The following is a 12,957-nucleotide window of genomic DNA, read 5'->3' as shown; positions in this document are numbered from 1 at the left end:
AGCCTGCACTGGGCTGGGACAGTCAGCACGTTCCCCTCCAGTCCCTGGTGGTGGCCCTGGCTCTTTCTCAGCCACACCCAGGGCTGGTGGAACCCTGCTGAAACTGGGGGGGAAGTTTTCCTCTCCCTGTCCATCATCCTGAGCTCTTAAGGATGGTAACTTTTCCATCTCTGGTGAGGGATGAGGTGCTGGTGGGTGTCACCAAGTCCTCCTTTGCCATGCTGAGTGCTCTGGAGCAGCCTTGGCACTGGAGATACCTGTGACCATCACAATTCATTCCCAGGCGCTTTGCCTGAAAGAGCTGCGGGGCCAGATCCTGCCCAGGGCTGTGTCCTGCCTGGGGCTGTCCTTGTTAACACTGTCTGCTTCTCCTGCAGTTTGAAATCTCTGTTCCCCACGGGTGGGCCCATCCGGGGCTGCATGAAGGGCTTGAAGGCCCTTGGCAAGTACGTGGACCTGAAGCGCATGAACACCGTGGGCGTCAGCTACGGGTGCACCTCGGATCTCCTGGTGAGCACAGGGCCCTGGCAGCCTGGCCGGCCTGCTGGGGAAGGGTCTGCAGGGAAAGGGAGCAGGACAGGCCCTATCTCCCCTCATCCACACAGAAACAAGCATAAACCTCCCACATCCTCAGTGTAGAAGGGTCGTGGTGAGGTGCTTGCTCCACGTGGTTGGCCATAGCACCAGCCAGAGCCAGCAAGGAAGCAGAGCTGCTCACTCATATCCCAGCACCCCAGCAAGGCCAGGGCCAGCTCCCACCTTGCCTCTGTGCTGTCTCTCACAGGTTGCTCGCTCAGTCAGTGTCCATGGCCACGGCTACCTGACCCTGGCTCTGACGGATGTGCCGGGGCTGAGGGACTTCTACAGCGGCTTCAGCTTCCAGACAAGCCAGCCTGAGGGGCTGCTCTACCACCACTCCACCCAGGTGGGCACCTGCAGGCCCCCAGATATCCCAGCAGTAGGGCTGCTGGGGAAGTGCTGCTTCACCTTGGGAAAGAGGGGATTTTAGTGGGGCTAGGGTGTGGATCTGCAGTGAGATCTGTACCCTGAGCTCCTGGAGGGCAGCGGGGTTCAGCTGCTGAGCTGCTGCGTGATGCTTTCTGCAGGAGGGGACGTGCCAGGTGTCCCTCCAGAGGGGCCAGCTGGCCTTGAACCTGCTGGGAAGTGAAATCACCACTGACAGTGCCTATGCAGATGGCAGGGCCCACTACGTGGCCTTCTACAGCGATGCCCGTGGGTACGTGTCCTGCTGTGGGTGCCGTGGGGCTGGGGTGCCCACAGGCAGAGGGTCCTGCTGAGCCCCTGCTGCCCCCCCAGGCTCAGGCTGTACGTGGATGACGAGCTGCAGGACAGCAGGACGGGCCCCGGGCGCAGCCGGCGGCAGCGGCGCCAGGAGCAGCGTCGGCTCTTCCACCTCGGGGGCTCCCCGGAGCCAGGGGCCCTCAGCAACATCAGCGGCTGCATCGGGAACGTCTTTGTCAAGAGGTGAGTGACACCGTGCCCCTTCCACACAGCAGGGCTCAGCCCCTCCCACCTCCCAGCTGCTGTGACAGGGACATTTTCTCTCCCCGTGAGCAGGATGTCAGAGCCACAGATGGTGGTGGACCTGCAGCAGAACGTGGAGAGCATCAATGTCACCATGAGCTGTCCCATGGGTGAGCAGTCACAGCAGCTCAGAGTCACTCCGAAGAAGGACAGGCGGAAACCCAAGGTACCAGCTGCTGCCACAACTCCCCACATCCTCCTCCTCATCCTCCTCAGGTGCCAGCTCTGCTGGCAGGGCAGGATGCTCCCCTCACTCCATTCCCTGGTGCACATTGTGTAGGTGCCGGGCAAGCCAGCGCCCAAGGGCCGCCGCCACGACCAGGACGGGCTGTGCCAGCTGCACCCTCAGCCCTGCACAGCCAGGGGCTCCTCCCGCTTCGGGGGGACCCCGAGCAGCCGCTGGGAGTTTGATGAGATCCCAGCCTCCTTTGGGTGGAGGTGAGCCTGGCCCCGTGCCCACCCCCTGCAATCCTGGCCCTGGCACCGTGGCCTGGAAGCGCATGAGCCGTGCAGCTGCAGGAGAGCCGGTGCTCCCATCACTCCCTGTCCCTGCAGGTCCCATTTCTCCCTGGAGGTGAAGCTGAACTCCTCCAGTGGGCTGCTGTTCTACGTGGCGGGCGAGCGGGGCTCCTCCATGGCTCTCTTTGTGTCCAACGGGCGCTTTGTTTTCCTGCTGGAGCTCGGCGGGCGCCGGCTGCGCATCCGCAGCAGGGACAAGTACCGCGACCGCCGGTGGCACACGGTGAGCGGGGCACGGGCTCAGCAGCACCTCCCTGAACCACGTCAGTGTCCCTGCAGGGGCTGGCCCTGCTCTGGGTGCTGCTTCTCAATTGCACACGGGACGCTGCAGTCCCAGGGGAGCAAAGGGGACAGCGAAATCACAGCTGGGGCTGAACCTCTGAGCTGGGGCCTCCCTTTGCTGGGGCTCCTCCCAACCCAGTCCTGACACTGACCTTTGCTCTTTGCAGGTTTTCTTCAGCAGAGACCAGAGCCGGGCCCAGCTGGTCATTGATGGGCTGCGAGCCCAGGGTGCTGCAGTGGCCACCACAGGGCTCTTCGTGGCCCAGAGCCCCTTTTATGTGGGGGGGCTTCCAGCTGGAAAAGCCAAGGCTCACATAGCGGTAAGGGCTTGCTAGCCCCATGGCATCACCCTCTCTCAGCCTGTTCCCAGTCCCATGGCATCACCTGGTGCCTCCCAGGTTTTGCCCCGCTGTTCTCAGTGGCCTCTCTCCACAGGCTGCATCAGCCTCCAGCTTTGATGGCTGCCTGAGGAACCCCCAGCTGGACGGGAGGCCCCTGGGTCCCCCCTCACGCACTTTTGGGGTGACGCCGTGCTATGAGGGCGTGCTGGAGAGCGGCGTCTTCTTCACCATGGATGGTGGCTCCATCACCTTAGGTACCCCGCTGTGGGCTGGGACTAGGAGGGTCACATTCCATGGGAATGCCCTGGGTCCTCTCCTCACCAAAGGCATTTCTGTTTCAGCTGATGCAGTGGTGACTGAGCAGGACTTGGAGGTGACACTGGAGGTGCGTCCCCGCAGTGCCTCTGGCCTCATCTTCCACATCGGCACGAGGAGGAGCCACCATCTCCTGCTGTACATGGAGGACACCAAGGTACTGGGAGGGGGCTTCCCCACAGGTTCCAGAGGGGGTGGGTGTCTGCTGCCTGTCGCTCTCAGCTCTCCAGCTCTGATGGGTTTCTCTCACCCCAGGTCACTGTGAGAGCAGGCGTTGGGGCTGATGAGTTCTCAGCGTCGGTGACGAGCCCAGCTCTCTGTGACGGGCAGTGGCACACCATTGCAGGTGAGGTGACAGCTCCCCTGCTTCCGTGGCTCTGCTCAGCCCACATCTCCTAGGGGAGCTCAGGACAAGCCCAGGCTTGGCAATTTAAACCCTGTCCCCCTGCTGTATGCACTTAATTTGTATCTGCCATGAGGTCAATTCCCTAATTAACAAGAACTCCTGCCTGATCTTACCACTGTCAGCTCTGGTAGTCAGGCAAGGCAGGTTCTTTTTCTGCTTCATGGAGCTGCTGGCGAGGCCAAGGATGTGCCACAGGACTTGATCCATCCTGGACTGTGTCCAGCTTGAAGTGAAAGCCCAATTTGCTTTGATGTCGAGCGTGTCCAAAGGGCTCCAAGCCCATAGCTGGGAGTGGGGATTGCAGAATTCATACCTGTACAGGAAACTCAGCCTTTAATGTAGCTGCCATGCAGCAAGTGCTGTTTTTTATCAAGCCCTTTTTGGGGTGGGGGCACAGCTGCAGCCCCATCTCAGCACAGCTCTATTTCAAACCTTCATCTTGTTCAGCCAGCGCTGGGTGAGGTTTTGGGGGAGATTGTCCCAACTCTGGGCATTTCCCAGAGCTAGGCCAGGCCCTTTGACCCTCAGTAGTTTTGCACTTGCTGCAGCACTGGTCTAGGCTGGAGAGCAGAGGTGGGCTTGCTCCTTGGGTAAGGAAGCAGCACTGACTGTTGTTTTCTTTTGAAGTTACCAAATGGAAAAACGTAATCCAGGTGGATGTGGACGCAGAAGGCAAGCACACAGCGGGGCCCAGCCAGCCCCCTGCACCCAGCACAAGGGCAACCTTCTCCCTGGGAGGGCTGCCAGGTGAGTCAGGAAAGATGAGCTCCAGGATGAAATACCCCAAGGACAATGGAGATACTATTCCTGGTGTGAGGGAGGGTTAAGCCTTTGCCAGACTAATGCCTGCTTTTCCTTGTGTTTTTTGCAGAGACAGACAAGGCCAGCACAGGGCTGCTGTTACCTCCCCTCCCTCACTACGTGGGCTGTGTCAGGAACCTGCAGATCAACCAGAGGCACGTGGACCTGCCTCGAGCTGGGACTGCCCGGGGCTCTGTCAGCCTGAAGGGCTGCCCTGTGCTCTGAGTGCCACATCAGGGACAGCCCGAGGGACAGAACGCTGCTGCAGCCCCGGTGTCACCACCAGAGCACTGCCCGTGCTCGGACACGCTTATCTCCAGTGACTGCAGGCACAGGTCTGGGCCAAACCAGAGGGGCCACAAATCCCAGGGGAAGGAGGGCAGGGGAGGAGGGGGCACTCTGGGGATGTTTCACAAATAGAACCAAAAAGTTGGAGTGGGATGTGGTGACAGGTGAGTCCTCCTGGGTGTGAGGGATCTGCAGCAGGGCTCGTGCTGGGAGCGTGGGCTGGAGCTCAGAGCAGCCCTGCAGCTCGTCCTCAATCCTGTTCCCTTCACCCCACACGTACCAGGCACATAGATTTAGTTCACCCAACACTTGAGGCTGTTAATAAATGTCACAGACTGTCTGCTGATAAAGGCTGCAGGCGGTTTCTGGTTTATAATAAATGCAATTAGGACAAACTGGATTAATTCTGTCGGTTTGGGGGTTTTATAAGCAAGGGCACATTTAACCTCCCCCCAAGGGCAGTCTCAGCTCACCTGCTACTGCTACAGAGTTCTGCAAGGGGGAACTTGGACAAAATTCTGTTCACAGAATTAGCATCTTCTTGACAGAATAATTTATAAGAATCAAGAAAAGAACAGAATAGGCTGGGAGAACTGCTGAGGTGAAGCAGAAAGGCACAACCGCCACTGGCTCTGCACTTGCATTCAGCACTGGTAGTACACTGACAAAAGTCCTGTTGTGTGAAGCAAGAAACCACTGCTTTAAAGGGAAGAAATAGAAAGGTTACCTCCACACCCGGCCCTCACCCTCCCTGGCTCCTGCTCAGCCTCCCTCAGCCCTGCTGTAGTGCAGTCTCCACTTGAAGCAGCTTTTTCCTCCCAAGACACCCAGTTCACTGTGCACTTACACGTCATATATATATTTGTGTGTGTATATATATCTCTGGCCACTTGGGGACAAAATCTTGCTTCTGAAATGGACTTGTAACTTATATCATTATATTGTGGGGGTTTTTTTTATGAGGGGTAAATATTGTAAAATGGGTTTTTAACATGTCCATCTTAAATGTAATTATGACCTGTTTTTAAAGTTGTAGTATTAAAGATGGTCTTTGTAAATCACTGGTAAATACTTTGGAGTCAAATAAAGTTTTATGTTACTCTCTTTCACTTTACCTGGGAAGAGTAAGTATCAGGCTGATGAGCTGAAAAAGGGATAATCAGCACTGTAGGGATACTGGACAGATTGGAAGGAACAGTATGGCAGATAAGGAAAATTGCTTTATTTTTAGATTTATATAAGCATAATATGAAGTTAGTAATCCTACTGCAGTTGCTTAAGTTAGTATCTAGGAGTATCTGTAAGGAAGAGCAAATAACTTAATCTAAACTCATATCTTCCTCTTCATCTTTCTTGTCCTTAGAGTCTCCTTCCTTTTGGTCTGACTTGACACTGTTCTGCATGGCTTTGGCAAAGGCTTCTACATCTAGAAGTTAAACACACGAGTTATTGCATTTCCTGGCTGAAGCTCATTGTCCACACAAGGTTAAAGCTTCATTACTTAGAAAGCAAACAGTTGCTTCAGTATGAATTAGCAGGGAGGAAAATTTTGAACAATAGTAACACACATGCAGATCTCTCTGACACAGCATTTTATGCACTTTAATTGTGCATGGGCATCCTGAGACCAGAATTCTTGCAGTAATGGGAGAGATGCCAAAAGCTCGTTAGGGAAAAGAGATTGCCTCACTGCCAGAGCTGGCCCTGACTGTGATCACTGATTTCGTGTGAATCACTAAAGGCTCCCACAAGAAAGGCATTGCTGAGCAAGGTGACTGTGACATCTCCACAGTCTTTTGCATCTCTAGCAAGGAAACAACACCAATACATCTCTGCACATAACACTTCACTCTGTGTGCTGGAACACCTGTCCCACCCACCTTTTCCTTGTAAACATCAGTGCAACAGTCACCTTGCAGACTCACAACTCTCAGAGGGGGAGAGTTAGAGAGAAGCAGATCCTTACAGCCCACATTCAGTGGTCATGTGCAGTGCCAACACCCCCAACACCCCCTCTCTCCTGCTCCCACCAGCACCAGCACTCACCGCCTTTATTTGCTGCATCTACTGCCTCTGCAGGTAGCCCAAACTGGCTCATGAGTGGGCCCAGCTGTCCTGAAGCTAAGGCAGCACTGAACATGCTCAAAGCCTGTGGATTGGAGTCAACACCATCAAAATAAAGTTTGCATCAGATTCCTGCAGCAGTAACCCCAGGAGGAGAGCAGTCCTGTCAGGGCAGGGCTTGGGAACAGATATGCAATAAAATAATCACCAATTACATGTGATTATTTTATTGCATATAAAATATGCAATAAAGTTCCTCACTTCCTTTTGCACAGAAGTTTCCACAGTTTAATCTAAACCAGTCATTTAAGCTCCTGAAATACTGCAAATGGACAAATTTCAATCAATTGGTGTAAATTACTAGTTCAGACTGGTCTGTAAGACACCAACTTTTATCACACACAGTGTCCTGCAATTAAGGACTGGTGTTTCAAGGGATGTAGTGTAGTAACCATGAGCATCTCCTCCCTTCAGTCTGAAATTAAGGAGCCATTTGGTGAAAGGGAATAATGAATTCCCTACTACTCCTGGCATCTGCCAGAGCACATTTATAGTAAACAGAAAGGTAAAGCCCAATTCCAAAAGAAAAAGTAAAAACCATTCCCCTCTGCCCTTGAGTGACTGCAGGAAGAACTAATGCTCCATTAAACCATGTCCCTCCTCCTTTCCACTTCTACTGAGCAACTTCCCACTCTGAACAGTGCCTGGAAAAGGCAGGGCAAGGTGAATCAGGATGATAGGGAAGGGGGAAGAAGTGCAGTTCCCCCCAGAGCCAGCATCTACCTGCTGGAACTGAGGAGACGTCAGGGTGTTCTGGATCTCTTCAGCAGTCTGCGGCAGGGATTCCCCTGAGGGAAGGTAAGGCATCAATCGCTCCTGGACTTCAGCGTTGGCCAGGATGGGAGCCATGATCTCGGGAGTCAGAACAGCTGCCAGGTCCACTAGGAGAAAACAAAGGGTTGGCCATTAGGCTACATCCAGAATCCCGTGTTTTTGTCATGTAAATCAAATTATGTAGTCAGGGTCTGAGTATAAAAATTATCACTACACTACCACCATCTTTTTTCCTGAGACTAAGTCTCCTGAAGCAGTCAAAACCAGCATTGAAATAAATAAAAAAAAAACCACCAAAAACAGGAACAAAAAAATTAAGAGACCTTTCAAACCAATGTGGAACAGGACAGGACAGTAAAACAGCTCCAAAGGACTCCTGGATCCAGCAGCTGCTTGGTCAGAGCACTGTTACCTTGCTGTCCTCCTGCTCCAGATGGCACATTCATAGTAGCTAAAATGTTCTGAAGGTCACTCAATTGAATGGGCTGGGTTGGGCTTGTGGCTGAGCTGGTTCCATTACCCGAGCTGGGGACGGGGCTGGGGCTGGTCACCGAGGCGGCCGCAGGCACGGACGGGGCCGGCGTTACACGGGTGGAAGAAGTGGTGGAAGATGGAGTCACTGCAGCTGACTGGCTGCGAGAGCTGCCCAAGAGAATCAGGGTCATTAATTCCCTGCAGAAACCTCTTCTGTTCTGAAAAGCTTCTTTTCAAACCCTTACAGTATGAAAAACTCCTACCTCATTTTAGAGAGGTAATAAGCAGCCTTGATTCCCACCACATTCCCCATATAATAAGCCATGATTCCTCCCACAGCAGTGGCAAGTTCCCATTGCAACAGCCCAGGGCAGACAAGGCCTCCTACCTTGATGATGAGCTGCTGGTTGGAGGTCCCCCACTCCCGAGCAGACTGGCCAGCCCAGGTCCTGTCAGTGCACCCAGCCCACCTTCCATGAATATAAAAGAAGAACAGATTTAGACATTTATTTCTTCAGGTTTTCTGCACCTCTCTTCTCTGGAGAGGATGCTCTTGTACCTGAAAGGTTTTATTTGCTAAAATAGAGGAGGGGGTGAAAGAGCCCAACCCACCCTCCTATCCCCTTCTGCAAATTAACAGAATCTTCTTTTCTGATCTTGCATCCCCATTAGAGAGCTGAACATCTCAGAAATGACTCAGTTTCTAGGTGTACATAAGGATGAAGTTACTCCAGTTTGTGCTGTACGTACATCATTGTAACACAGCCCTCTCCTTATCTGCTACACCAAAAACCCAACTTTCCTATGAACTTCAAAACCAAGGCCCTCAGCAGAAGATCCCAGAGGCATCTTTGAGCCACCACCACTCTCTCCTCAAAGACCTGGGGTTTGCAGCTCCAAACCTAATGCAGAGATGCAGCAACAGAACCAGCCAAGCTCTCAAACACGTCACAGGCAAAGGAAGGACAGCTCCACACACCAAGCGCTCACAGGGGAGCAGCCAGCAGGAAACCAACACCCTTATGCCAAAGAAAGCAGAACCAGCCTCCTCCATCACTTCCCAGCTACCAAGGACTTATGGCAGGGTCAAGAACCTCAGCTGGGAAAAGGCCTGGCTGCTGCCCCCCCCTGGAGTTGCCAGGGACTTGTCAACTCTTTTGAGCCACATCAGCCAAACACTCCATTTCCCATAGCGGCTCCTTGCACCACACCTGATTACACACACAGCACCTGCACTCCTCACCCACCTTTGGGAGCACCTGGGATCAGAACAGCAGCACTCAGTGAGCAAACCCAACTACAGCTACAGATCCTGCAGGTCCCTCCTTGTACAGGAACAACCACATGGAACCAACACCTCCTGTCACTTATCCCACAGCTCCCCTGCAGCAGGCATGGCAGGTGGAGCTCACCACACACTGCTCTGCTCCATTTCACAGTAAAAGTGACCCAGGAGAAGAGAGCTCCTTTGGAGCTCTGCAAAGCCCCAAGAGATGCAAACCAGCTGTGACAAAGACAATTCCCAGGGGAAATGATCCCCAGGGATGGATTCACCACAACCACTGTCTGCAGCAGCAAGCAGATGGTTCTCTTTCTGTTACATGTCAATCTGACTTATGGCTGAATGTAAAGGCAAGGAAAGAATTGCTGAGGAAAAGTGTGGGAAAAAAGGAAGACAGTCTCAGGATTATGTGAAGCTTCAAGAGGAAGATCTTTCCCAAACACATCCTAAAAGGCCGGATTTTTCCAACACCACCATGAGATTTGCCTCTGAACATCCCACCAATACGCATCTGAAGCTAAAAAGACACCAACCAGCTCCACAAAAATGGATTTCTGAGCTTAAGCACAGAACCTTTGTCACTGCTGTGTTCCTTCGCCTATTTACACTCGAGGCCCAGACCTGTCAGAAAATGCTCCTGGAGCATGGATGGCATTGAGAACAGACCACAGCCCCTTCTGGAACCAGTGATTCCAGCTCTCCCCAGGGCTGCCCAGGAGAGACAGCCCTGCCCTGAGCCTTGTCCCCCTGACTGGGGAGTGCTGTGGGGTGGGACCACTCCGACCTTCCTCTTGAACTCTTTCTACTTTGCACACAAATATTCACTGAATCAGAGAATATTCCACAAGCAATTCCACAGCTTGGTAACCAGCACATTCACCACGAGCAAATCACTGGCTTTCAGCCCCTGCTCCAGTGAATATTTGGGAAGAAAAAGTGGAATAGAAAAAAACAAGGGGAAAAAAAAGCAGAAGATTCAGTGCAGCAAGGAGCAGAACCACAGTTCCTTGCAGATCAAGCCCTGAGATGAGTGCTGTGTAGAATCTGGTACCCTTTTTCTGTCCCTGAGCTCATCTCTGAGGCAGGGCCTTGCCTACTCACATGAAAGAAGTGCTATTGAGATCAATAGCACTGCTTGAGAACATTGTCAGGTAAGATTTAACCTGGCAGGAGAAAATACCATTTTGGCATAAAGATATTAAAGCATTTTACCAAGTCCTCCTAAGCCCGTTGGTCCGATCAGCTGCATGAGCTGGTTATGGCTCATGTTTCCAAGAAGGCTTTGCAAGCCACCCTCACCTAAAAACAAAAACATTCTGAAACACAACATATTCACATGGTTTTTTCACAGCACTCCGGCTCAAACAGCAGGAGATTAATTGGCATCACATTCTGTATGGAAAAACAGTTTCAAGTGTTTACTGATTCATGATCTTCATAAAAGATAAATGTAACTTGGTTTCACAAAGAGGTAAGACTCCAGAGAATCTACTGGAAACAAAGAGATTTCTCCTGGCAGTCTTAACTTCCAGCCTACACCTATTTAACAGCACAGTTTATTCTGCTAAAAGCACATTTACGCTTCTGGTATTAACATTGTCCCCAGCTCACCCTCCACAGCCATCAGGGATTTCTTCCTAGGGAACTCTAGGGGCTTAGTCTAGACATAAATTTAAAAAGAAAAAAAAAGCCTCTGACATGAAGGAGCAGAGAATGGACTGTACCTCCCAGTGCTGAGAGCTCGTGGCCTCCGCTGGCATTGCCACCCAGTGCCCCTGGCATGGGGGGGTTGTTGAGATACTCGTTCACCTTACGGCAGTGCTCCTCATCCTTGTCTGTCTTGGGCTCCTGCAAGAGAATTGCTCTTGGTGTGAGTCATGCTGGGGGCATTTTGAACCAAGACCTTTGTCTTTGGCTTCCCACCAACCTGCATCCAGAAGAAGAGTCGTTTGGATCCTGCCTTGAACTTCAATACATACACACGGCCTGTGGTGCACTGTGGGACTCTCTTGAACTCACAGTCATCAGGAAAAATAATCAAATCCTGGAAAGTGTGTCAGGAGAAACAAATGTTTGAGAAAATACATCAATATTATTTGTTTTCACCTCCCAAATCCCTCTGCCCTCCTCCACAAACTTTCTTCCATCAGCTCCTCAGAGCAGAGAGCATGTGGAAGTGCAGGTCTGTCAGTGACATTCTCACCCTAATTTGTCCTGGAGGAACTCTTCCTGCAGTGCCAGCAGATGAGAACATGACATAACACCTCAGCACTGAAACACCAGCTCATACTCACATCCTCCACATTGCCTGAAGTCCTGTCCTTCCAGCAGAAGTGAATGAGGGAATCATCAGTTTGCTGGATGTAAACGAGGCCTTTTCTCTTGTCTGGAGTTACGGTGCTGCCTTTCAGGGACATCTTCCCTGCCCGAAATTCCACCAGGTATTTGCTTGAGGAGCCACGAGAGCCTGGCACCAGGCTTGGAAATAATGCACCTGAAGACATCCTGGAAAGAGAGAGCAGCAGGTGTGATAAAAAACCTCCCCATATCCTTTCTTTCCAGTATCAAATTTCAACCTTTACCAGGTGGCTTCACAAAAGCAATCTGTTCTACAGAATTCCAGGGTGATTCAACTGAGCTAAAGCAGAACCTTGCATGAAGAGAGGAGGCTCTACAGCCCTCCACTAATAAAGGACAGCCTGTGTGCTGAGGCACTCGAAAATGAAGCCACCGTGCCCCGGCGCTTCCTTCTTCAGTCCGAGCCATGTTTCAGAGCAGAAAGCGCTGTTGTACCTTCAGACTGCGGCTCCAGACCCCGCAGACCCCGCAGAGCGCCGGAGGCTGCCCCGTGCTCCACCGGCCCTCACGGTGACCCCGGCCCCCTCCCGCACTGACCGAGCCGCGGGCCTGGCGGCGCTGCCGGGCCCGGCCGGCCCCGCGGGGCTGTGCGGCTGTTCCGGGGCGGCGCTGCGCTCCCAGCCCGGCCGGCCCCGGCCCCGGCCCCGCCGCCGGGCAAACACTCCGAGCCCAGCCGGGACGGAAGGGGGGGCTCGCGGCCCGGCCCGGCGCGGCCACCCCCCACCCGCCCAGAGGCCGCGATCTTCTGCCGGGCCCCCCGATGCCGCCGTGCCGCCTTCCCCGCGGCTTCCCCCGGAAGGAGACCCCCAGCCCGGGCTCCGCGGGGCGCGCGGTCCCGGGGGTGCCCGGCGGGTCCCGAGCGGTACCTTCAGCCTTCAGCCTCCTCCTCCTCCTCCGCCGCCGCCTCAGCTCTTCCTGCCCCGCGCGCCGGAACCCCGCCCCGCGCGGGGCGCGCGCCGCCGCGGCTCCGCGCTATTGGCTGGCGCGGCTGTCAATCAAAGGGGGCGGGCCAGGCGCCCCTGCTGTGTCACGGAACATGGCGGCGCTCCCCCCTCACCCCCCCCAGGCCCTCATGACCCCCTCGGCCCCATCCCCTCCCTCAGCCCAGCGCGTCTCCAAAAGCACCTCTATTCCTGGGAATGGTTACAAAAATAAATCCTTCCACGAAAGGCACGCAGGGCTCATGGCCAAAGCCAGGGTTGCCTCACAGTATTTCAGCATTGCTTCCCTGACCCAAATCTCAGGTGTTTGCAAAGAGCCAATGGAGGTGTGTTCCCAACAGCAGCACTGGGTGAAGAGTCTTGGGTTGGCTTTTTAAAAGCCGTTTTGGGCGAAAAATTTACTGGGAAATTGTTTTAAATTATTGAACAAGAATAAATAGTTCTCATTAGGTCTCTTCTAGGATAGATGTCCTCGTTAATCTCTGTCCTCGTTAATCTAGGTGCCAA

General features: G+C 53.4%; 2 protein-coding genes across 3 annotated transcripts in view; one reads left to right on the top strand and one right to left on the bottom strand.

Moving 5' to 3' along the window:
* LAMA5 (laminin subunit alpha 5) overlaps positions 1 to 5,606 on the top strand; it is an 87,532-nt gene extending 81,926 nt beyond the window's left edge. The window contains exons 68-80 of the mRNA XM_058036006.1: positions 378 to 510; positions 785 to 925; positions 1,107 to 1,237; positions 1,318 to 1,485; positions 1,579 to 1,711; positions 1,826 to 1,983; positions 2,101 to 2,287; positions 2,514 to 2,666; positions 2,782 to 2,941; positions 3,029 to 3,159; positions 3,258 to 3,348; positions 4,036 to 4,155; positions 4,280 to 5,606. Coding sequence (XP_057891989.1) covers positions 378 to 510; positions 785 to 925; positions 1,107 to 1,237; positions 1,318 to 1,485; positions 1,579 to 1,711; positions 1,826 to 1,983; positions 2,101 to 2,287; positions 2,514 to 2,666; positions 2,782 to 2,941; positions 3,029 to 3,159; positions 3,258 to 3,348; positions 4,036 to 4,155; positions 4,280 to 4,434 — 1,861 coding nt within the window. The 3' untranslated portion in view covers positions 4,435 to 5,606. The remainder of the gene's footprint in view (positions 1 to 377; positions 511 to 784; positions 926 to 1,106; positions 1,238 to 1,317; positions 1,486 to 1,578; positions 1,712 to 1,825; positions 1,984 to 2,100; positions 2,288 to 2,513; positions 2,667 to 2,781; positions 2,942 to 3,028; positions 3,160 to 3,257; positions 3,349 to 4,035; positions 4,156 to 4,279) is intronic.
* Positions 5,607 to 5,697: 91 nt separating this feature from the next.
* ADRM1 (ADRM1 26S proteasome ubiquitin receptor) lies at positions 5,698 to 12,440 on the bottom strand. 2 transcript variants are annotated; one of them, XM_058036004.1, is made up of 10 exons: positions 12,376 to 12,440; positions 11,446 to 11,656; positions 11,079 to 11,195; positions 10,876 to 10,999; positions 10,364 to 10,450; positions 8,258 to 8,339; positions 7,808 to 8,037; positions 7,345 to 7,502; positions 6,544 to 6,646; positions 5,698 to 5,923 (listed from the first exon to the last, which is right to left on the bottom strand). In XM_058036004.1, exons 2-10 carry the CDS (start codon positions 11,653 to 11,655, stop codon positions 5,817 to 5,819), a joined length of 1,218 nt encoding a protein of 405 aa, XP_057891987.1. In that variant the 5' UTR covers position 11,656; positions 12,376 to 12,440; the 3' UTR covers positions 5,698 to 5,816. The 2 variants fall into 2 exon arrangements, with proteins under 2 accessions (XP_057891987.1, XP_057891988.1); XM_058036005.1 differs by lacking the exon at positions 10,364 to 10,450.
* Positions 12,441 to 12,957: the final 517 nt, after the last annotated feature.

This window comes from Melospiza georgiana, chromosome 17, assembly GCF_028018845.1.
Source record: "Melospiza georgiana isolate bMelGeo1 chromosome 17, bMelGeo1.pri, whole genome shotgun sequence".
In the NCBI taxonomy this organism is placed as follows: domain Eukaryota; kingdom Metazoa; phylum Chordata; class Aves; order Passeriformes; family Passerellidae; genus Melospiza; species Melospiza georgiana.
This window is presented reverse-complemented; position numbering and strand designations above follow the sequence as displayed.

Coding starts and splice junctions, on each gene's coding strand:
- ADRM1 (XM_058036004.1), bottom strand. CDS start 11,655: ATGTCTTCAGGTGCATTATTTCCAAGCCTGGTGCCAGGCTCTCGTGGC. Junction 6,647..7,344: donor CGTCTCCTCAGTTCCAGCAG/GTAGATGCTGGC, acceptor TCCAATCCACAG/GCTTTGAGCATGTTCAGTGC. Junction 5,924..6,543: donor AGATGCAGCAAATAAAGGCG/GTGAGTGCTGGT, acceptor TTTAACTTCTAG/ATGTAGAAGCCTTTGCCAAA.